We start from the raw sequence: 23,111 nt of genomic DNA on the forward strand, positions 1-23,111 counted from the left end.
GCGTTATTGTATCGATACAATAACGCAAAGTCATGCTAAATAGATCATGTCTTTATCTTGTAACCCTTTCATACATCATGTTGACTACAGTCTATTTATCAGTGTAAACGTCTGGGAGGATTTAATTACAGTGTAGTGAATGGATGTCCCTTTTTTTCTTGTGTAAACTGTGATGCTTCGTTGTTCAGCATACGGATGACTAACGGAAAAACTGGTTTCCACGTGTCAGCGAAGTGCAATGGGTCCTCCAGGTGGCGCCAAAGCAACGGTAGCGACGGCGGGGGGGCGGGGCCAAGCGAGTCCATTCCTGATCAGTCCGGATCTTCAACTCATGCGCACAGGCCTCCTGCGGTTATGAAACGCCCATGACTGCGCGTTCATGATTATGAAGTCGACGTGCACAGCTTGTAACCTGCACTCTAAAGCGAGCTAAGCTGCCTCCAACAAGATGTTTACGGGTTATCCGCGGTGGAGCACCCGAATAATAAGACGAAGCACGGCAGAATGGTGTAGCTCTTAACTGACATGGGTGAAGACACCTGTGTGTTTCCTGGCAACGCTCATAGCTAAAGCAGAGGTGAGAAACGTCGCTTGTAAACAGCTAGCTAGCTAGCGACTCAGATAATGTGCAGTGAAACGCAGGTGGCTGACAGCACATTTCAGAAAGGTTTGCTTCAGTGAATGTGATCACTGATAATCATCATGAAAGGCAGCTGTTCCTCCTCTTATCTATCTGGACTTCAGATGTTTTAATTTTATTACAAGCAAAGTCAGCTAAGTTAAGTGAGGAAAAGAACACAATGTCCCAGCACACGATGTCTTCGTGCATCCGCTGTGTTGTGCAGCAGGTTTTTTTTGTTTTGTTTGCAAGGAAGCATCTAATCTGCGGCTTCTCATGTTCTGTCAGCACATGTGAAATGTGTATCTGGAGTCATACCTGACAATTATCCATGCAGCATTGTGTAAGAGAGATTAAAGAGGGAGAAGGAGCTGTTTAGCTGCATGTGTGTTGTGGGCACTTGGTGGAAGGAGACTTGGCCAGGCAAAGAAGCTTATTGGGAAGACCAAGACAGAGGGCTATACTTGTCACTCTAAACTGTAATAAACTTCAGCCAGGGAAGCAGAGGTCAACCACACAGTAAGGAAGTTTTTCACAATGCAGTGCACGTTTTCTTTAACATTTATTTTGTTTAAACAAAGTTACGTTTTTTTTTCTGCAACACGCTCCATCATTTAGGAGTGGGTGAGAAAGCGAGGCATGCATGTTATAGATAAGTTATCATAATGGTTTAACAACTCCACCTACTGTAGACTCACCCTTCCTACTCACATACTTGCTCTTTTTGCACTTAAATTTTTGTCAAATAGAAATTATGAACTGGTTCTCAACAATGAACTGAAATACTGTCAATAACAGTGCTTTTCCTCCTCCAGATGTTCCACTTCCTTTAAGTTGTTTCTTTTTATCATCATATAAATAAGCCAAAAAAACTGGCTTCCAGTTTTGTCTACTTTATATTTCTTAATTTTTCTAAATTCAAGCTTCTCAGAGTGAATTCTGAACATTACACGACAGTTTAACTCTTCGTAATGCATGGAGATGAATGCAAAGTCTGTGAAACTTGAAAAGACTTTTAAAAAGGGTTTTAGTGACACTAATTTGAAGGCTCTCAGGAGCAGGAGTCACACACTGGGAATCCTGATCTAACCGGATACTGACCCAGCTGCAAACTCAGTGTGTGGTTACTGATCCTTTGGGTCACTGACACTCCTTCCTCACAGTTTTACATAACAGGGAGATAGTGTTGTGTAAAATGGTAAGGCAGCTCTGTCAAGTTTAGTTAATATAAGCCTTGTGTTATCTCAGTTTACATTCTCACACATGTGTAATTATACTTTTGAATTTCACATTTAGATTTGCTTTTTTAGCTTTTTGACCCAAGTTTTTCTTGTCTGAAAACTTTCAGTTGTATTTTATTTTTTCAAGATGGGTATTACAACAAAACTACACTATTCTTGACTCCAAAACTGCAAGGATTAGACAGGTTATTGAATAACAACTATTAAATTAATCTCAAACTGCTGCTGATAATTGATTAATTAGTTAGAGTACATTTTTAAAATTTTCTGCATTTATAGACTGAGTATAGAGCAAGATCATGTTTGAACCACTACTAATTTTTTAAAGCTGGAGAGCATTTTTTAAGGCTTTCGGTTTTAAATATTAATGTGATTGAAACCTTGTGTGACACGCTGTTTCTCTTGGTCTTGACAGGTTGGCAGGATGGGCGAGCGAGGCGTCAGTGGCCCCGTGGCTGCGATCTCTCCAGTGCAGCAGATGCTGGCCTCTGGCACTGGAGCCCTCGTCACATCTCTGTTTGGTGAGAAAGAAACAAAGGCTGGAGTTGTTCTCTGTGTCTTAGCATTGGTGCTCATTTAGTTGTTTATCAGCTCTTGTATGGTTGTGATAACTAAATTCATTCTTGTGTTTGCAGTCACGCCACTAGACGTTGTGAAGATCAGGCTGCAGGCTCAGCAGACACCGTTCCACCAAGGTATAACCTCTTGTTCTTTTGTGGTTTACTGAGTTTGCTTTTAACATGTTTTACTGTGATGCTTTGCTCTTAACATTAACCCCACTAAACCTGTCCTCCTGTGTGTGTTTGTGCTTTGTCCTTCGTTTCATAGCTTCAGCGTCTTTTTCTGCTCCGTGGGATGGTGTCTCACGTCATTCCAAGTGTAAGTATTTGCCCCGCCGTTGCTAACACTCGATCGGATGTAGCTTAGCATACCCGGTTTTCTGCTTTAAAAGCAAATATCGCCTGGTAGTGAAAACAGAAAGCTCCCTTTGTAAATACATTCACGTGAATTCTGCCTCTTTTTTAAAATTTTTTTTTTTTTAGACTTTATTTGAAAGGTTTCTCGGTAATCAGCACTAAATAAACAGGCAGAGGCAAGGACAGGACTATGTTATCTACAGAGCAGCTGTGCGGTCATTGCCTGTGCCTGTATTATTAATGACATTTCGATCCTGTGTGAAGGCTTGTGTGACTCAGTTTAGGGAACACTTGTAGCTTCATATTGCTATTGTGAGATGTGCTAATTTTGTTTTTTAATCATAGTTGTTTTTTGTTTGTTTGTCTTTTTAATAGCTAATAATCTGAGTGCGGTTTTCTCTTCCTCTGACCACCTCATGTTCCTCCTCACAGGGAAGTGTTTCCTGTATTGTAATGGGCTGATGGATCACATCTATGTTTGTCAGAATGGAACCAGTTGCACCAGCTGGTACAAAAAGCCGACTCATTTCAGCGGGACTCTTGTGAGTAGTCATGCATTAGTGGCTTTGTTTTTCCTACATTTGGTTTACAATTAACATGATATAAGCTCTCTTTTTGTTTTTTGTTTGTGCGACAGGATGCATTTGTGAAAATCACTCGCCATGAAGGTCTCCGGTCTCTGTGGAGCGGGCTACCACCAACTTTGTGAGTAACATCTACTAAAGTTTCAGTACTCATAGAATAGATACAGAATTTAAGTGTAAGAAGACCTAAATTCAGAATTAAATTTCTTAAACTTTAAGTAAGTACAGTTTTGTTTTGAAAGACTGTAGTTTTTGGAGCATTGCACTGAATGTACATAGCTTCAACTGAATTAAATATCACTGAGTTTTAGAGAAAAGGAAACGGGGAGTGTCTTGGAGAAAAGAGAAGAAATTAAAAAAAATAAAAATAAATAGCAGAACTTGGTCTAATAAAGTACTTCCTTGCTCAAAAGCTGCATTTTAGTACCTCATAATGCTGAAAAACTGACACGTCAGTCTCACTCTAGTAAAAAACTAGCATATTATTATAATATTATGAAAACTTTCTATTGATATGGTGCAAAGTGTACAGTTTCTCTGTGTTCGAAACCTTTGTTCGTTTATGTTAACAGGGTGATGGCAGTACCTGCCACTGTCATTTACTTCACCTGCTACGACCAGCTGCGGGACTTCCTGAGATCCGGTGTGGGTCTTCAGGGCAGTCACGTCCCTCTTGTTGCTGGGGGTCTTGCCAGATGTAAGTGTGTGGGGAAAAAAAAAAAAACTGCCCACACAGAAATCACAACACAGTACTCAGAATCAGAATACTTTATTGATCCCTAGGGGAAATTATTTTTCGTTACAGTGCTCCATTATAAACAAACATTAACAAAGACAGACAATACACTAACTAAGAATAGCACAATATATACAGGCATATGTATATATATATATATATATATATACACACATAAAAGTCACTTATTAATAAATAGCTGAAAAAGAACATGTGCAAGAAGGGTGTAGCTGTTGCAGTAAACAGTGTGTTAAGTGGATGAGTTGTACAGGGAGTCGGTCACAGGCAGGAATGATTTCCTGTGTCGTTCAGTGGTGCTTTTCGGTAATCTCAGTCTTTCACTGAACGTACTCCTGTGACTGACCAGCATGTCATGGAGTGGGTGGGAGGTGTTATCCAACATTGTCTTTATCTTGGACAACATCCGCCTCTCCGACACCACCTTGAGGGAGTCCAGCTCCATCCCCACAACATTACTGGCCTTACGAATCAGTTTATCGAGTCTGTTGGCATCTGCGACAGTGCTCTTTAAGCGAAACCTGTGTGTCTGTTTTGCAGTGGGAGCCGTGACAGTGATCAGCCCACTGGAACTGGTCAGGACCAAGATGCAGTCCCGTCAGCTGTCCTACAGCGAGCTGCGGACATGTATCCGCTCTGCTGTGGCCCAGAATGGACTTCTGTCCCTGTGGAGGGGTTGGGGACCCACCGTTCTCAGAGATGTACCCTTTTCAGGTGAGACACATCATGTTGATTGCACTTATCATGCCAGTGCGCTACATAAACTTGTCTAACCACTCCTGCAACATTTTTATTTGATACCTTCCGTCTGTTCTAAACAGACGTCTTTTTGTTAAAATAGGACTCTTTCCTTGTTGTCATCCGTGAAACTCTTCCAGAAGCCTCATAACCATAAGCTTATGAAGCTCACTGCCATAAATCATAAATTAGCTCCACGGATTTGACAAGGCGAACATTTATCCTAGACCCTTGATTTAGTTAGTCTCCCATAATAACCTCTAACCCTTTTCACCTTGAAAATTTTATAGAGGTCCCCTGGTAACAAAATAGGTGTAGCATTGTGCTTAATTTTTACTGCACCGCATTTGAGTTGCAGGATAGATTTTTGTATCTTTATCAGTGTTTATTGACTGTAAGACTTCCATTTCCACTTCATTTAACTGTTTTGATAAGGAGGAAGTAAAAACGTCAATTTATGCTGCTCTTTGTCCTGGTAATTGGGACACAGAGAGCTATTGTCTTCCATAAATTCTCTAGCGTGCTGCTGATGTTTGGAGTTCTTTCTTTTGAGTTTGCAGCCAAGAGGAGCTCGTACTGATCAACGTTAAGAGTGTTGGCTAATTTCAGAGATATTGTAAATGTATAAATCCACAGAAGAGCAGCTGAAAAGACAGTAGTTTGACTCTAATGTGGACCAAAGTAACAAATTACCAATCTCTGTGTTTGCAGCTTTGTACTGGTTTAACTATGAAATGGTGAAGGCCCGGCTTTGTGAACAGTCTGGAGTTCCTCAGGCCAACTTCTCTATCAGCTTTACTGCAGGAGCTGTGTCTGGAGCAGTGAGTACTCTGCACACCTGCCCTTTGTTACAGTTGTTAAGCATGTTAAATGTTAGGATATCTGACACCTGTACTGATATCACTGAAGCAGAATAAGTTTCTCCTGAACCCAAATGATAATAAACTTTAAAAAGTGTGCCGCTATGGAAAACGGTGCTGTCTTTTGCTCACCTACTACGATTACCGTATAATAAATTTATGTGAATGACTTTATACCACCTGATACCAAAGTCTGAGAGATTGCATTGGATAACTTGGGGGAATCAGGCCAGTGTCGGTCACACATTCACACCGTGATGTTACTCGAGCAATAATTACCCAACTTGTGATATAAATAGTTTCCTTTCAAGTGCAGCTAACATCTACTGCAATTCATGAAAAAAAACAAAAAAAACAACCTACTTTTAATCACGGTGGAATTCCACTTAACATACACTAATGTCTGCAATACTGCGCTGTATTTTTTTTTTCCTTATGGACTGATCTTTGTGCAGAAGTGTTACTAAGAGTCTGAAACTCTACAGATCCATTGTTTAAGGAAACAAAAATAAAAGTGTGACTTTGCTGCCTGTAAAACATCCATGCAGACGTGTATCTAACTTCAGTAACTCCTTTTGTGATGGCTCTAACTGCCCAGTAAACCAATCATTGCTGAGTAAATGTTTCCTGTGTAGCCCTGAACTAAATTGGCACTTAGTCATATTGCATATAGCCCAGTTTATGACTCTTCCCGTCTGCTGTGTTTAGATCGCTGCGATCCTGACGCTGCCCTTCGATGTTGTGAAGACTCGCAGACAGATCCAGCTGGGAGAGATGGACACTTTGGGAGGTCTGCGCATGACATACGTTCATGATGTAGGTACTTATGTTGTGTGAAATTTACATACTGATGTTCTTCTTATGCCCTCTAGTTTCTGTGAAGAGAACATCATCCACCTGGCACATCATGAAGGAAATACGGGCCGAGTTGGGCTACAGGGGCCTTTTTGCAGGTACACATTTGTCCTATTGTATGCCAACTCAAACTTATAATGTGTGCTTTGCATAAAAATATCATGTTTATTTTCCCCAGGTTTCATGCCCAGGGTGATCAAAGTGGCCCCAGCCTGTGCTGTTATGATAAGCAGCTATGAGTTTGGAAAAGCCTTCTTCCAAAAGATGAACCTTGATCGAGAGCGGCTGGCGTTGTGAAGGCTGTCACTGTGCCGCAGGTTGTTTGTCGCAGCAAAACATGCAGAGAATAAATCCGGACAGGTCTGAAGATTCAGCCCATTTGTGGAGATGTCTGTGTTTTTGGAGATCCACCCCCCTCACCACTTACCCTGCATCCCTGGACACAATAAGGAGCCTGAATCCCAGGCAGAGATTTTCTGGGACCACAAACTTTGTGTGCTTAATGGAGTAAAGTTTAAAGATAGAAACTTTGTTTAGTGGTTATGTAAAGGAACTTGTACCAAATCATTGTAGTCTTATTGTGCTCTCATTTTTCCAATGAAACGAAGGAAATGGGGAGTAAATCTCAGTGAAGACCCTGAACCTGCTCACCTTCTATTCAGGACAGTGGGGGAGGGAAACCACCTTAAAGGCTGCATCCTTATCGGGTGAAAGGAAAATGTTCCTTTTCCTGCACTTTGGATTGTGTGACGGACTGCATGGTGTGTCCAGGCCTGTTCATTGCAGAGTTCCTGTCATTGTAAAGCATGACAATTTTGACATTTATCTGCTGTGTAGATGAGTAAATAATATGGTTCGTATGCTGGATAGATTCGGAGCACTCTTACGTTTGCAAAACAAGTGCTGTGAAATGAAATCATAAAAAGCAACTTAAGCTTCTTTTTAAAAAATTTTTGTAAATGAGGAAAGCCATACTGTGAGTTTTCAAGGATAACCTTACATTAGTTTGGCTAAATTGAAGCAAGCCTTATTGGAATAAATAATATGATTATTCCAATTACGTGACATAATCTTCTGTGAAAACCACTGCAGCAAACTTCTCAAAAGTCACAGATGTCACCAAGAAATGTTGGGAGACTTGTAACAAAAAGCAATAACAAAAAGGAGAAAATCTCCTCTGGTCATAAAAGTTTTGGACTTCTTATCTCCAATGAACAAAAACACTGGGTCATGAAACAAAATATTTCTGCCTTAAATTGAAAGCTAAATGTGATTGTGTTTCCTTTGTGTGTTTTCTTTTTTGTATGTGTGAAATCTGAAGGTGGCTTTATCTTTATGCAATGAGTGACTTATTTCCTATGACGTGGTATTGTAAATGACCACTGTTTAATAAAATTTAACTTGTGCGTAAGTTATGTTGGCTCACTACTAGTATTTATTAGATTACCCAATGGGCACACACATTGATTTGAGATAAAAGTAATTTTCCTTTTAAATCACCAAAGAGAAAGTGTGAAATCTTCGGCTGATTATCTGGATGCATCTCGTCCTGTCCCTAGCATCTGTTACACCAGTCCTCTGCATGTCCTCATATTTCCATGAACCTCTAAGGTTTTGCTCTTTTCCTGGCAGCTCCATTTTCAGGATCCTTTGTCCAGTATCCACTCTTGCTCCTCTGTAAATGTCCAAAGCACCTCAAACCCATTGACCTGAGCTCTCCCTCTGATGTACTCATTTCTAATCTCCATTCTGGTCACTCCTGATGAAAATCATAAAGTCTTCTGCTCTGCTGCCTGACATTTTTTTTTTTTGCCACCATCTCCAAACCATCACAGCAGCTCTCACAACCATCTTGTAAACCTTCACTTACACTTTTGTTTGACCGCTCCACCCACTCCAGCACCGGTACACTTCATCTCCATTCCTCAGGCATTCCTCAGGCACCTCCGTCTGTCTTCTTTCTCTCATTTTCTTCATCCATCAGCTCCTCCAAAATACTCTTTCCATCTTTTCAAGACACTCTCCTCACTTGTTAGTGCATTTTCATCTCCTTAGCCTATCCTGCCGTGCAGCTTTTCCAGCTTGAGTTTTCCTGTCAGCCTTCCTGTTTCCTGTTAGCCAGTCAGTAGAAGTCCTTTTAATCTTCCTTAGTTTCCACCCTCACATCCAACTCGCTATAAGCCTTTTCCTCTGCTGCCGTCTCTCAATTTGTATGCAACTAGCCTCCCAGTACTCCTGTTTACTTTCTGCATTTTACTGACTATCCGCTTTTGAATATTTTCTTGTACTTCCTCATTAAACCACAAATTTTACCTCAACACATTAGCAGCAAACATTAGGAGTAAATGCTTATTTCTACTTGTATAAATATTAATAAATCTTAATGCTGGTAAATATAAAAGATTGTTCACACTGTGTATGAGCGTAACGCAAAATTTGTGAAAGCAGAGGCATCTAGTGGTTTATTTATTTTACTACAGATACTCGTTACCAACCGGGGGTGGAGCTTCTTGGCGGATATTCACGCTGACTCTCGCGATATTTGCTCTGGTATATACTGGCAGTTTGCCCGTCAGCGGGCCTCTTTCAATCGGATTGGAGACGAAATGGTGAGCGGTCCTCTTTCGCTGCTTGTACTCTGAGCACCAATCCATTTTCTATCTGATTCATCCCACCTATTTTACATGTTTAAGAAACGCAGTTTGATTTTAATGTATATTTTATGACAGTCTTGTGTAGATTTCACTGCTATTTTCATCCCAAATATAAGATTTCGGGATGCGTGTTGAGCAACTCTGGGGCCAAAATGGCTGCTTTAATTAGGCCGCTCTCCACGTTTTAAAGTACTTACTTTGCCTATTACCGCCTCAGTCTTCAGTAACTTATTTTGTTAAAGTTGTGGATTAAATGGATTGTCTTAAAGCTAGGGTTCCTAATGTGTCGACTCAGTTTTGACAGCCGCACGGTGCAAAGTGCTAAAGGCGGTTAGCTAAGCTAGCACGTCCGAATCTAGCGTGGTAAAGGAGTCCACGCTGGTTTAGGTAGAAAAGTTAACTTAAAGGTGCTAGGAACCGTATATATAACAGACACTACTTGGATACACAAGATTAATTTTTTTTTCTGCTTTATTCTCGGCAGTCCCACCGTAAGTTTTCGGCTCCGCGACACGGATCCCTGGGCTTTCTGCCCCGCAAGAGGAGCCGTCGTCACCGCGGTAAGGTCAAGAGCTTCCCCAAGGATGACCCCAGCAAGCCCGTTCACCTGACTGCCTTCCTGGGCTACAAGGCCGGCATGACTCACATCGTCCGGGAGGTGGACAGACCTGGCTCAAGTAAGTGCAACTGGACTCTAAATTTAATACAGCAAAACCGTCGAATATAAAAAGAGAAGTCACAGTTGGTGATCGGACCTTTTTCACAGCAGCAACTTAAGCTTCTGTCTGCAAGAGAAGCTAGTGTAATAAATGCATGACGATGCATCTTAACTTGCTTGATCATTGTTGATGACGGTGGTACAGTTAATGAAAGCTACCAATCGCTTCCTTTTTCAGCATTAGTGTTAAAGTTTGTAATTTAAAAAAAAATGCAGTTTTAAATTATTTCCTGAAAATTTGACAACCAGAGAAAAAATAAGTGACTGCCATTAATGGCAGAGTAAGCATTATTTGGCAGGTTTTGTTGAACTGTCACTGTAATTATACATATAACAAAGAAAATGTAATTAATGATGGTAATTGTGTAGTTGGTCATTTATATCTATGGGGAAGTGAGTATTTAATGCCTTTCTAGGGCACCTTGCAATTTACAGATGACTTTAAAACTAAAAACCTGAATAAGTTTATTCGGCCATCATTCTCATTCTCATTTGATTTTTTTTTTTGTAAAATGAGCCTCGTCTGCAGTGAAAAAGGTCTAGGTTTAGTTATGGTGTTCTGCCTGTGATGAGACCCTCGACGGGCGGACAGAATGGGTCTATAGCCCCTTGCTGAATGTCGAGCACTGAGCGCAGTTTCTACCATGAGTACACAAATTTATCTAACGAAGAGTTGAAGAAATTACTGGTTATATCAATTATTAGTCAAAATTAATCAATGCTTTGTCTTACAGAGGTGAACAAGAAGGAAGTGGTTGAGGCCGTGACCATTGTGGAGACTCCTCCCATGATTGTGGTTGGTGTTGTGGGTTACGTCAACACACCCCGTGGTCTGCGCTCCTTCAAGACAGTCTTCGCCGAGCACATGAGTGACGAGTGCAAGCGCCGCTTCTACAAGAACTGGTGAGTCTTGGGGACAAAATGAAACTCATCCCATTGCAATGAAAGTGCTTGAAGCAGATGTTAGTTGCTGGTGGAAATGTTAGGAACTGCATTTTCACTGAGCGAGTCTAACATCACGGTGGCCCTCTGTGGCAGCTCCGCTCAGGTGCCCCGTGCCCTGATGAGCTCCGGGCTCCTCTGGCCAGTGGAAAGTGCTTCTTAGAAACTGTGCCATGAGCTGAAATCCTCACTAGCTGATACAGCCCTTCTGTCCACACGGAGGGAGGGCAAGCAGCTATGCACTGCGTTCTTCCGCTGCCCCTCTTGGGGGTTATGAAGGACCTGTGCCAACCTATGTGTCGCTTCATGCTCTCAGGTACAAGTCCAAGAAGAAGGCTTTCACTAAATACTGCAAGAAATGGCAGGATGAGGAGGGCAAGAAGCAGCTGGAGAAAGACTTTGCTGCCATGAAGAAATACTGCCAGGTCATCCGTGTCATTTGCCACACACAGGTTGGTTTGTTCCCTCGATTTTCTGTTTATTTCCTTGAATGTTTGTCAGTGAAGAGACCACGGAACTCGCGTCAGGCATGGCGCCCGAAACTTATGAGGATATCTTCCATGCTGCCTTCCTTCTGAGACTACATGGCTAAAAGTATGCAGTGCTCAAAAGCACGCTGATATTTTCTGTCCTAACCAGGCTTTGTCCTTTACAGATGCGTATGCTGCCCCTGAGGCAGAAGAAGGCTCATCTCATGGAGGTGCAGGTGAACGGAGGCACCATCTCTGATAAGGTGGACTGGGCCCGTGAGAAGCTGGAGCAGGCTGTGCTTGTCAACAACGTTTTCACACAGGACGAAATGATTGACATCATTGGTGTCACTAAGGGTCACGGATACAAGGGTAAGATACTTGAGCCTCTTTCACTGCAACAGCTGCTGGTTGAACCTGAATTTATCGTGACTCTGACCGAGTGTCTCGACTCTTAGGTGTCACCAGCCGTTGGCACACAAAGAAGCTGCCTCGCAAAACCCATCGTGGTCTGCGTAAGGTGGCCTGTATCGGTGCCTGGCATCCTGCCCGTGTGGCCTTCTCTGTGGCCCGTGCTGGTCAGAAGGGTTACCACCACCGCACAGAGATCAACAAGAAGATCTACAAGATTGGTCAGGGCTACCACCAGAAGGACGGAAAGTTGGTGAAGAACAACGCCTCCACAGAGTACGATCTGTCCAACAAGAGCATCAACCCCATGGTAGGAACCTTTGACATATCTGTACTTGGTGTGTCAGCACTCCAGCCTGGAAGCTGTGATTGACCTTGTCTTTTAATTACAGGGTGGATTTGTCCATTACGGAGAAGTGAGGAATGACTTTGTCATGTTGAAGGGCTGTGTTGTGGGGACCAAGAAGAGGGTGCTGACTCTGCGCAAGGTGAGACTAAAGTGAAGCAATTAGTTGTGGTATTTGACCAGTTTCATACTGGGATGATTTTTCTTAGACAAAGTTAATAATTAAGCTTTGGGATATTAAGACTTGGTTCTTGTTCCCTCTCCCTCAGTCTCTGCTGGTGCAGACAAGCCGTCGTGCCCAGGAGAAGATCGACCTCAAGTTTATCGACACCACCTCCAAGTTCGGTCATGGTCGCTTCCAGACCGTGGAGGAAAAGAAGGTTTTCATGGTAAGACTTTGTTCTAAAATGGCTAGTTTCAGACAGGTTAAGCAGACGACAAGCCCAGGATAAGACGTGTGAGGATTATTTCGATCTGAGCCATACAAAGCTACTCTAGAATTCATGAATAAAATGGTGAAGCTGGAAATGAGCCCAATAAGTTCCCCTTTAAAGACTGTGACCCCTGAAAGTAAAAGCTTCGTAACACTGCAGTTATTAGTTTCTGAGTTGCCCTGCACTGTTCGTAACCTGGTTCAGTCTTCAGTATGAACTCTGGGTTCCATTCCAGTGCCACAGTGAGCTCCAGTGAGGCAGGGGAGCAGTGCCTCTCTGTGCTGGCTCCCTGTTCACTCTCTGGGAACACGTCTGCTTCGCGCCAACAGGAAGACAATTAAGTATTGTCACATGATTGATGGTTCTGTTTCTTTCTTCCACAGGGACCACTCAAGAAAGACCGCATTGCCAAGGAAGAGACTGCTTAAAGTCCTGGACTACAATGTCTCTGCTACGTTGACTGTCACCATCTTCACTGTTCTGCAGAGTTGTTCAATAAAAACAAAAGATCAAAAAGCATCGTCTTGTTAATTTTTTTTTTTTTTATTAACATACGAGCTCTTTTTGTAGCTTAATGTAATACAAGTAGGAACTCTATTCAACTATTATGTTACCTTGATATCAACTGGTGCTGAAATTCTGTTTCGAGGCCTGAAATTTGCACTTTTTTTTTTTCTTTTTTCTTTTTTTTACCCGCCATGTTTGCAGCCAGACCTGGCCATTTTGGACATGAAGAGCTGATGGGGTTCAGCTAACAGTGGTTCCCGAACTTTTTTTTGCCAGGCCCCCCTTTGTTTTACAAGACAAACGCATCCTCCAAACACACACACCCATATTTTGCTCCATTGCGGTTTAATCACACCTCAAAAATTTAGTAAACGATTAAGCAAATACAAGTAAACTGTAATAAATTACAGGTAGTAATAAAATATACTACTAACTCTTTTACGCTATGTCCACACCTACACGGGTATTTTTGAAAGCGCAGCTGTTTCTATGCATTTGGGCCTTTCGTCAACACGTAAACGGCGTTGCGATTCACCGAAAACGGAGATTATTTAAAACTCCTTTTTTGCGTTTATGTGTGGACGAGGAATACAGAGTTCGTCACGCAACGACAAAGGTGCCTCTTTTCACGTCACGCTGTGCGCCACGTTATTGTTTACATGAGATGAATTGCCTAATGGCGGATAGTCAGAGACAAAATACTGTTAATCTATCTTCAGGTTTTACGCGCTTATATACACACGCAGTTACTATCCATGCATTTAGAAAGGCAGAGGCGTCATGGTGTAATTATTTTACATATAGTTGTTTTTTTGTTTTTTTCCTGTGTAATAATATTCAACATTGCTGTCAATACATTTTTCAAAAAATGCCTCTCTGTGCAAAATGGGTTCAAAAACAGCTGTGGGATACTGTTTGTCCGTGATTTGAACCTGGGGAACAAATTACGGCAGGATCAGCCTGATATTATTTGTATCCCACTGTAACTTTACTGCATAAAGAGCTAAGATGTCCAAAATGTCAGGAGTAGTTATTACAAGAAGTGTTTGTGAACTAAAAATCAAGAATGTGGGATACTGATTGTTCGTGATTTGGAGAGCCCAGCGCGTGCTCTGGACGCAGGGAAAACTAACTTTGCAGGGAGACCTACCTTGGCACTTGTGCAGCTGAAGCCAAAGGGAAGATATGCTTCACCATATTTTCTAGTCTTTGGCTTGGAAGGAAGTTGGTTTGGAAACATATTTAGCGATGCTTCATCTCCTGCTTTGCGTTTGTGTGGGAGCCCCGTCAAAAACCTGTCCACAGTGTCCAAGCGCTTTTTTTTTTTCCTTTCCCCTTTTCATACCGCGCCCCACACTTTGGGAACCTCTGAGCTAACAGGTGTTATGCCAAAGGCTTAAGGGAAATCCACATGTCAAAACTGAACAGGCTGCATCTCGCAGCAAGTCTCCTCAAATAATTTAAATACAAATGATGGTTTAGATATGCAGTTAAGTGACTGAAGTTGTCCTTGCACATTTACTAACTGGTCACTTCAAGTATACTTATACTGAGTTGTGCTTGCATTTTCTATTAGAACTGCTTTGAAAGAATTGGAATGAAGAGAGGATATCACTGCAGATCCAGGATGCAAATCTCATGTTACACCACATCCCATTGGATTGAGATGTGGTGACTGGAGGCCATAACAGTGCAGTGAACTCATTGTCATGTCCAAGAAATCATTTTGGAAACTATTGGAACATGGGTACACTGTGGTGACAAAGACATTGACATGATATAAAAGCAGGCTGTGATGCTCAGTTGCTACTAAGAGGGCTGAAAATGCGCCCAACGTCATTTCACCACCAGCAGCCTGAACTGCTTATACAAGGTGTATGAAATGTCTTTGAGCTCTGACTTTAACAAAATATACTCACCCAGATATGTTCTGGTTTTCAGACCATTCTCTGTAAACCCTGGAGATGGTTGTGCAAGAAAAACCCAGAAGATTTGCAGTTTCCAAATCAGAGCAGCCCGTCTGACACCAACAGCTATGCCACATTCAAAGACATTTAAATCACCTTTCTTCCCCACACTTGGTTTGAACTTGAGCAGGTGATCTTGACCATCTGCTCATGTCTAAATGCACTAAGTTGCTGCCATGTGATTGAGCATAATGCAAGTAGTTAAGTGAACCTGGTATCCCCACTAATAATGACGTGTACAAATATTCACCAAACTCGGTAGTTTGGTGGGTACAAAGAGAGTACTGCAAGGCCAACACAGAAATTAGCGTAGCCCTGGTTCCCTCACTACAAAAGCTGGTTGGATTTTTCCACAAGCTGATCACAAAAATAAGCAGTGAGGAAAAAAGATGTTATGATACTTATTTTGTTCAACAAGATAATCTGATAATATCATGATTTTTTGACACACAAATGCAATGGCAAGAAGAAAAATGAGGGTTAGAAATAAACTACACAATGATCGCTGACTTTAAGGTCACCATCTCCATGGCATGATGACGCCGAATGTCCCTGAAAACTTTTGTAGTGTCATTGTCTGGTTATGAAACTCCTTCTCTGGCACAGCTTCGGAATAGCTTCACAATTCACAGGTGAAGTATTTACTTCCATACCTCATGTTGTAGAACAAAATATGAACATTTCTTGTGTTATAGACCTTATTCAAAGCAAAGCAAGCAAAAAAAAACAAAAAACAACTCTTAACTTCAAGGTGAAGAAGCCTGAAAGTGCAAAAAATCTCATAAAGCTCTCCATAAAGCAGAATGGAAATGACCAGAGTATACATCACAACACTGCAGGGAATGAGTGAATGCACATACAGTTTAATGTGCCCACTGAGCTTGTTAAGTGCGTCCCGTCTCTGCAGCTGAAAAGGTCGGCGTCAGCTGTGATGAGAGCAGCCACCTATGCAGAACTGATGGACGGAAAGACACAGAGTTTCGCTAACATGGCATGTTTTAACAGGCTATATGTGTCCTTGAGCTGTAATGCTTGCATTCAGCTGACATCAGAACTCGAGCAGTCGCTGTACAGTAATTAAGCTCCAGCATCATCCAGTCCGACTCATCACTGCCAAAAAACTGAAAACACCTCTTCAGCAGGTAATGAGGAAGACCCTGAGAGGGTTCTTAGGCCATTTAGATGCCCTGCAAAATGCCTCTCTGAGACATCCCTGCATAATATTAAGCACTTTTAGCAAAAATGTGGATCTACTGTGAAGACTTTCAAGGTCCCCCCCACCCCTTATTAACCTGAAAGCCCAAAGAGTTGACGTACGATCGTTCTCTGTTGAGCCGCATTTCAAGAATTTGACATTTTCTCCACCAAAGCAGTTCCACATCCTCCAAAGGACACTTGTGATGAAGTGTTTCTGATGTACATGTTGAAGCAGCAGGAGGCGGAAGCAGGGTGAAGCCCCGTGTCACTGTGGCCAGAGGACAGTCATGGAGATGGGCCCGCTCTTACATAATCACCTCCAGGGGCTCTGACCCCTGCCCTGCTGCAGCACAAGCAGAGCTGCAGATCAAAGCAGCGGCGGAGCTCAGCTCTACATAACCCCGCCCCCCCCCCAGCCTCCCTGCTAAATGTGACGCTGAAAGGGCCAGAATTATAATGCCGTTAATTGCTCCCTGTGTCCCATTCAGATGAGTCCAGGTGTCCCAGCAGGCACTAACTTTATGACCCCGTGCATCTGCTCAAACAGCATCTCTGTGCACTTTTCATAAAGCCCTCCCTGCACCATTTCACTCTATTAGTCCAGTCCTACATCATCTCAAATGAGCTCTCTTCAGAGCCGAGGATGAAGAAAGCAGGTAGGAAAGGAATTTAAGAAAAAATAGTGTTTTTAAAGCAGACACGGCTGCACTGTGACATGGAAAAGGCCCTGACCCTCCTACAGAGGAGCAACATACCAGACTGAAAGAAATAAACACTTATTTGTTGTACTTACAGTTGTTTGTGGTCAGGTCACATTATGGACGTTGTTTTTGGGCCGTGTTTGTTAGTTTGTGCTTGTTGTTCTTCTCTCTTACTTTATGTTTCAGTTGTCCTGCAACATTTTATGGTTATGATTAGGTCCTTTGCAAAAAAAGGTATGTTTTCCTCATAATTTGGGGTCAGTTTTTTGTTACTTTGCACCACTTTCTCATTTTGTTGCAATGTTCTATCATTTTATTGTTATTCTGTTTCACTTTTTACTTACTATAGGAATCAGTTGGCCTCTGTTTTGCATCTCTGTGGTGATTTTTGCCTATTTGTTATAACTGTGTGTGTTTTCTGGTAATTTTTGTATCTCTTAGTTTTGCATCAAGCTGGGTTTGTTTTCAGTCTGTGCGGTCTTTGATTGCTTTGCATCCTTTAATGGTAATTATACATCTGTGCCTGTTTGTGTCTCAGTAATTTTATGTTATTTCATTGTCATTTTATTGCCTATGTGGACATTCTGTATCAATGTTTTAGCAATTTTGTGTATTTTGTGTCTTTTACATTAATTCTGCATACATTATTATCATTAAAAAAATCTGGTCATTTTGTATCAATTTCTGGCTATTTTCCCTCTGCTTGTTCTTGCTTTTTTGTTGTTGTTGTTTTTTTTTGTATCTTTATAATCATCTTTTTGTGCTTATGTTTATTTGTTGTGGTTGTTTTTGTGGATTATCTTCCCATTAAAAGTTATTACCTTCTGGTTTAGTCTTCTATCACCAGAAATGAGCTTGCATCAGAGCTGGGGATGAATGAAGCCAGTACTGTTTGTGGCTCTTTTATATGAGTCTTTGTGTGTATGTATGTGTGTGTCAGCTACCATGCAGTGGAACCTCCAGTCCAGTCTTGTGGTAGCAGCTGTTCTTAGTGGGACAGCAGCCAGGTAACCAGGGTGCATGCTGGGACAGCGGAGAGGAGGGCCAAGCATTTGATTTATGTGAGTGTGTAAGAGTGTGCACAGTTGCTTGCACATATAAGTAGGTGTGTGCAACTGTGTGTTGGTGTGCCTGCTGGCATCGTCAACGTCCGGCTGGCAGAGAGTCAGAGGCAGGCCGTCCTGCAGTGTTGGGGAAGTGGCTGGGTGGCGCCGTGGCGTGGCGTCTGACAGAAGAACAGACTGTCGGAGGGGACGACCACACGCTCAGGACCATTATTACACACGGAGGAGGCCACAGGCAACAACTGGTCCAACAGTGACTCTCACACTGCTTTACCTTTTCAACAGATACATGATCAACAGTTTTTTGTATTTATTAATCTCGTAAAAGCCTTTAAAACCTGTTACGTTCATCCTTTTCTTACTCTCAGCTCTTACGCAAACATTTTTTGCCAACTTTGGAAAATCTTAATCATCTTAATCAGGGGTTTCTGCATTTGTATTGTTGTATCCACATACAGCTTAAAGGTAGCAGGGCTCTCCAAGGAAACGGCGATGCGTCTCACTTCAGTGATCAGGATTTTGCAATGTGTGAAAGCTAACCTGATGGACGCCATGTAGATTGTCTCATCAGTAATGATCAAATCTAAATAAAGCCACAAAGCACTTTTGCAAAACACATTCTCTCTACCAAACTCTCCTTTTGACTATTATTGTTTAAACGTATAAAGAATTATGTGAGATTTGGGGTAAAACGACCAAACATTTAAAATTTCCAGTTGTTGCTTTTATGCTTTTATGTTTGTAATCTCTCCATTTTAAAGTTACGGAGAGTATTTTCCAATGGTTTTTAACCTCCAATCAAATATACAACACACACACAAAAAAGAGAGTATTTTGTAGCAGCATGTTGCTTGGCTGTGCAGCTTTCAAAGGGCCTAAGGATGTGTTTTTATGGCTCGTCTCCTGGCTAAACTCCCAACGTGAAGGTTAGAAAATGTATTTGGCATGTGACAAACAGCAGTAATGTCACAGTGTGTGGAGATAAAGGGTGAGGACCAAGCTGTCAGATGCAGGAGGACTTCCTGAACTCCAAAGCCCCTATATACTGCATATTCACTAAGAACCCTAAACCCCAAAACTACACAGAACTAAAAACACCATCCAGAGACAGGTAACTTCAGCACCTCGTAATACTCCTAATTATTTCTGACACGGACACAGAATCAGCAAGGATCTCAGGGTTTCAGTCATCTTCATCTTTTATATTTCTTGTGAGGTAAAACCTAACTTACCTTAAAATGGAGCACAAATGTGTTAAAGGAGTTATTCGCAATATTAGAAGTCCAGTTTTGACACAGTATTGATAAATCATTCTGTATTATCGTCAGTATGTGGTTATCCTGATACTCTCAATCACACTTTATACTTTTTAACTTCATTGTGTTATGAACATCTGAACCATCACACAGCAACAGGCAGGACATGAGTCACACTACAAAATTCATCCGCCATCAGAAACCAAAAAAGAACAACAGTTAAGAAATGGATCACATCATTATGCAAAAAGGTCCGCAGTTCATTTGTGCTTGTTGGTTTTTTTTATACTCAAAAGGTCCTCATGAGTCACATATGTGGGAAGGCCTCTCCAGAAAGTGGAGCAACTTGATATTCATTCATAACCAAAGACCTAGTTCCTCAAAAGCATAAGAAGGTAATGGTTGACACAACAAACAGGCAAAATTTTCAAATTATTTATTTCACAGTCTGGTAGAATATCCATTTTTCCCAGTGCGTTCCAAACCTTGCAGTCTCAAGTTTCAGAGAGAAGGTCAGTTGCTCCATTTCACAGATTAACTAGTAATTAACTAGTATTAACAAGAGTATTTTTATGTATTTGAAGACTGCTAGAGATTTTTTATTTAACCACTTATAGCCGTCTTAGTTGAAGGCTATAAGTGGCTGCCTTGTTTTTTTTTTTTAATTCAGGAAGTTCATGCTCCAAATAAATAAGACTAAAATCAAAACAAACCTGTAACTGATTATTGATCATCGTCAGTACCTCATCCAACCAGCAAGAAGAAACCACAGGACAATCCCACTGAAATCAAAGACATCCCCACACATTGTTCATCAGTGACAATGTTCAGTTATTTTATTCTTTGAGTTATGAAAAACCTTAAAGTATTTTTTTCAGTATCATTCCCTCCTTGACGTGGCCGAATGTATCTTAGCATCTTTCTCCTACCTTAACATACAATGTGGAGGGACCTCTATTTTATAAGGTTATAGGATATTAGACAATATGAGGTGAGTCTTTACTTTTCCAGTATTTATTCCACCAGTCAGTTGAACTGGTATGCAGACGTCAGACAAGTGTGCTGCTACAGTGTTACAGTTTAACTGTGAGCTTCATCACAGCTGTTGGGACTTTTATTTTACTGTTATGAAGTTTATTTTACAGTATTTTTTGGGGGTCCTTCAGCCTAAATTCAAAGTGTGGAAAAAAAGGCATAAACAAGCTGAGAGCATTTTCTCTTCTTCCTCCCAGGCATCAAATGATGTAGACATTTTTGGCTTTTTTGAGGCTTAAAACTCTTCAACCATATCGCGTTCAGCATTGATTAGGGCAATAAGGCCTCACAGACAAGTCAGTGGTCTTCTTTTGTCTGTGTCTCTGTAGAGGACAATGAATCTGAGTGCTTCTCTGGGGCCTGCCAGACTGCAGCTCCTGCACCCCTGCACTGTGGCATCAGTATTCCAGGCCCGTTCATGGACACGGCGTTCCCTGAGCTGATGGAGCAGGCAGCAGCTCTGCACTCCTTCTCCCATTGTACCACCAGAGGGCAGAGCACAACACTGCATTTTCTTCACGCATCCCAGAGCACTTTGTGTGCTGTAGCCTACTTAGGTTCTTCCTCTTTATATCGCCGTCTTTAAAAAAAAAAAAGTCCTCTATTAAGAGTTGGATTTAAAAGCGTCAGATGGTTGGTGAAACAGCAGTGACACAGCCTAGACTGCTCTTTGGTCTATATGATGAAGCTTCTTGCTGCTTGTACGTATCAGCACTGGGGGTGATGTGAATGTGTCATTTCAGACTATGTTTGCTCCACTGATTTTTTTTTCTTTTCAGCTGGTTGCTTAAAGCTCTCCATTGCTATTCAACTCTACATGACCCAAAAATAACCCGAGGTGAGCGCTGTCAGCAACTCTTCCATGGTCAGCACAAACAACACACACATGTACCCGCACACATGCTTGCTCATGCAGATCCAGTGTTTTCATGAAATGGGAAAAAAAAATACAAACACTCATGGATATCTGCACACACATTTAATTCTCAGAGAATAAATGTGGGACACACACATTTAATTCTCAGAGAGTAAATGTGGGACTTCTACTGTGAGCTTCTTAGCAGTATAACGTTGGCGGCATCTTGGGAGGAACAGCTCCAGTGGGAGCTTGCTCCTCAGTCAAGTCACACAAAGGTCACCAGTGGGTTTGATGGTTTGGTAACCTGCAACTTGCCAGAGACACAGAGCCAAGCTCTGGCAAAAAGACAAAACCAGTGTGTTCGATGTTAATATTCTCAACCCAGGCAGGGTGAGGCCTCTTCACCTCCTCCAGAGTCCCTCCCTCCACGTCTTTGATTGTGCAGCACTGCAGAGACATTTTGATTGCCACAGTAGGAACAAAAGAGAGGGAGGGAGGGAAGGAGAGGAAGCTAAGGGGAAAATGAAGGAGAGCAGAGGGTTAAATGCAGAGGAACCTGGTGATGTTGACTAATTTGCACTCCAGTTTACCTGGATGTCAAATCTGAGGACTTTTCACTGACTTTCAGGATTATTTATTTGCTTCCTTAGATTCAGACTGTGCTCTCTGTCTTAATTGTTAAAGCATGGACAAACTTTAGTGATGATTTACTGTATCTGCAGGGTGAAGCTGTCATTAGTTTTGGTGCTAGAGCGCTCAATACAGGCCCTCTGCACAACTCCTGCTATACAAAGAAAACAAAACTGTGTATTCATCTAGTTACTCTCTGTATGTAAACATTTAAAGTCTTCCGATTGTTCTACTTTACAGTTGTCATTCAGCAAGTGGAAAACTGCACTTCCTTTAATAGTCAGTTGTCTTCCAGGGACCAGAGCAGGCGACACTGAGGGAAATTTAAAACTGCTGGCTAAGGGTAAACATAAATTCTGTAAAATTATAATTCATAATGCAGTAATGACAGCCGGTTACATCAATTGGAGCTCACTAAAATTAATATTGAGTTGTTGTGTAACTTTACCAAAACAACGTTGGACTCTTTTCTCTGGTTCCCTCCTCAGTTGTACCAGCAGTGACTTGTTTAGCTTGTTAATCAACCAAAGACGCAGACAGAGTTTTAATTCATTTATAGCCCAATGCTTAGCTTTGACCACCCTAGCCAGGAAACTAAAAAAACAAACAAAACTGTTTTATTTGTTGTTGTTCTATCGTCCACCTGGGTCTTACTCAGAGCTTCTGCCTGAATCTCAGGACTTTTTAAAAAATAAAATAATTATTGTGGGTGATTTTAACATCCGTGTAGATACTAAAAATGACAGCCTCAACCCGGCATTTAATCTATTATTAGAATCAATTGGCTTCTTTCAAGATGTAAAAGAACCCACCCACCACTTTAATCACACTCTACAGCTTGTTCTGACATATAGCATAGAAACTGAACAATTAACAGTATTTGCTGAAAACCCTCTTTCGTCTGATCATTTCCTAATAAAATTTAAATTTACAATAATGGATTACACAGCAGTGGGAAATCGATTTCATCACAGTAGATGTCTTTCTGAAAGTGATGTAACTAAGTGTAACGATATAATTCACCCACTGTTATCATCTTCACCTCCAACACAGAGCAGAACTGCTACCTGAGCTCTACTCCTACAGATGTGATTATCTTGTTAAGATCTTTACTTCTTCACTGCGTACAACTTTAGATACTGTAGCATTCGATACTAATAACACATTTTATTACAGTATTTCGAGTATGCGGTAGGTAGTAAAGGTATTGCGCTGCAGTGGTTTGAATCATATCTATGTAATAGACTCCAGTTTGTTCATGTAAATGGAGAGTCCTCTTCAAACACAAAGGATAATTAAGGAGTTCCTCAGGGTTCAGTGCTAGGACCAATTTTGTGTACATTATACATGCT

General features: G+C 41.6%; 2 protein-coding genes and 2 non-coding genes across 6 annotated transcripts; all 4 read left to right on the plus strand.

Moving 5' to 3' along the window:
* Window positions 1–354: 354 nt before the first annotated feature.
* On the plus strand, window positions 355–7,983 carry slc25a39 (solute carrier family 25 member 39). Of its 3 annotated transcripts, none has more exons than XM_005469022.4 (12): window positions 356–577; window positions 2,276–2,381; window positions 2,496–2,555; window positions 2,689–2,739; window positions 3,210–3,319; window positions 3,415–3,482; window positions 3,934–4,058; window positions 4,656–4,829; window positions 5,565–5,674; window positions 6,422–6,503; window positions 6,586–6,666; window positions 6,747–7,983. In XM_005469022.4, the coding sequence occupies exons 2-12, from the start codon at window positions 2,285–2,287 to the stop codon at window positions 6,863–6,865; spliced, it is 1,077 nt and encodes a 358-aa protein (XP_005469079.1). In that variant the 5' UTR covers window positions 356–577; window positions 2,276–2,284; the 3' UTR covers window positions 6,866–7,983. The 3 variants fall into 3 exon arrangements, with proteins under 3 accessions (XP_003442563.1, XP_005469079.1, XP_005469080.1); XM_005469023.4 differs by lacking the exon at window positions 356–577 and adding an exon at window positions 877–1,138; XM_003442515.5 differs by lacking the exon at window positions 2,689–2,739 and having other exon boundaries at window positions 355–577.
* A 781-nt stretch (window positions 7,984–8,764) lies between these two features.
* Window positions 8,765–13,059, plus strand: rpl3 (ribosomal protein L3). The gene is made up of 10 exons (XM_003442604.3): window positions 8,765–8,778; window positions 9,049–9,177; window positions 9,707–9,899; window positions 10,675–10,843; window positions 11,199–11,334; window positions 11,538–11,724; window positions 11,811–12,073; window positions 12,156–12,251; window positions 12,379–12,498; window positions 12,927–13,059. Exons 2-10 carry the CDS (start codon window positions 9,175–9,177, stop codon window positions 12,969–12,971), a joined length of 1,212 nt encoding a protein of 403 aa, XP_003442652.1. The 5' UTR covers window positions 8,765–8,778; window positions 9,049–9,174; the 3' UTR covers window positions 12,972–13,059.
* On the plus strand, window positions 11,375–11,466 carry LOC112846807 (small nucleolar RNA U83B). The gene has a single exon (XR_003219980.1). It is a non-coding gene; the product is annotated as a small nucleolar RNA U83B (small nucleolar RNA).
* Window positions 12,723–12,855, plus strand: LOC112846805 (small nucleolar RNA SNORA54). Its single transcript, XR_003219978.1, has one exon. It is a non-coding gene; the product is annotated as a small nucleolar RNA SNORA54 (small nucleolar RNA).
* Window positions 13,060–23,111: the final 10,052 nt, after the last annotated feature.

This window comes from Oreochromis niloticus, linkage group LG4, assembly GCF_001858045.2.
Source record: "Oreochromis niloticus isolate F11D_XX linkage group LG4, O_niloticus_UMD_NMBU, whole genome shotgun sequence".
Taxonomy (NCBI): Eukaryota; Metazoa; Chordata; class Actinopteri; order Cichliformes; family Cichlidae; genus Oreochromis; species Oreochromis niloticus.

What these genes read in the sequence shown, in the direction of transcription:
- slc25a39 (XM_005469022.4), top strand. Translation starts at nt 2,285, where the DNA reads ATGGGCGAGCGAGGCGTCAGTGGCCCCGTGGCTGCGATCTCTCCAGTG. An exon ending in CCTCGTCACATCTCTGTTTG is followed by an intron (nt 2,382 to 2,495) that starts GTGAGAAAGAAA and finishes TTGTGTTTGCAG; the next exon opens with TCACGCCACTAGACGTTGTG. An exon ending in CAGAGATGTACCCTTTTCAG is followed by an intron (nt 4,830 to 5,564) that starts GTGAGACACATC and finishes CTGTGTTTGCAG; the next exon opens with CTTTGTACTGGTTTAACTAT.
- rpl3 (XM_003442604.3), top strand. An exon ending in ACAAGAGCATCAACCCCATG is followed by an intron (nt 12,074 to 12,155) that starts GTAGGAACCTTT and finishes TTTTAATTACAG; the next exon opens with GGTGGATTTGTCCATTACGG. An exon ending in GGGTGCTGACTCTGCGCAAG is followed by an intron (nt 12,252 to 12,378) that starts GTGAGACTAAAG and finishes CCTCTCCCTCAG; the next exon opens with TCTCTGCTGGTGCAGACAAG.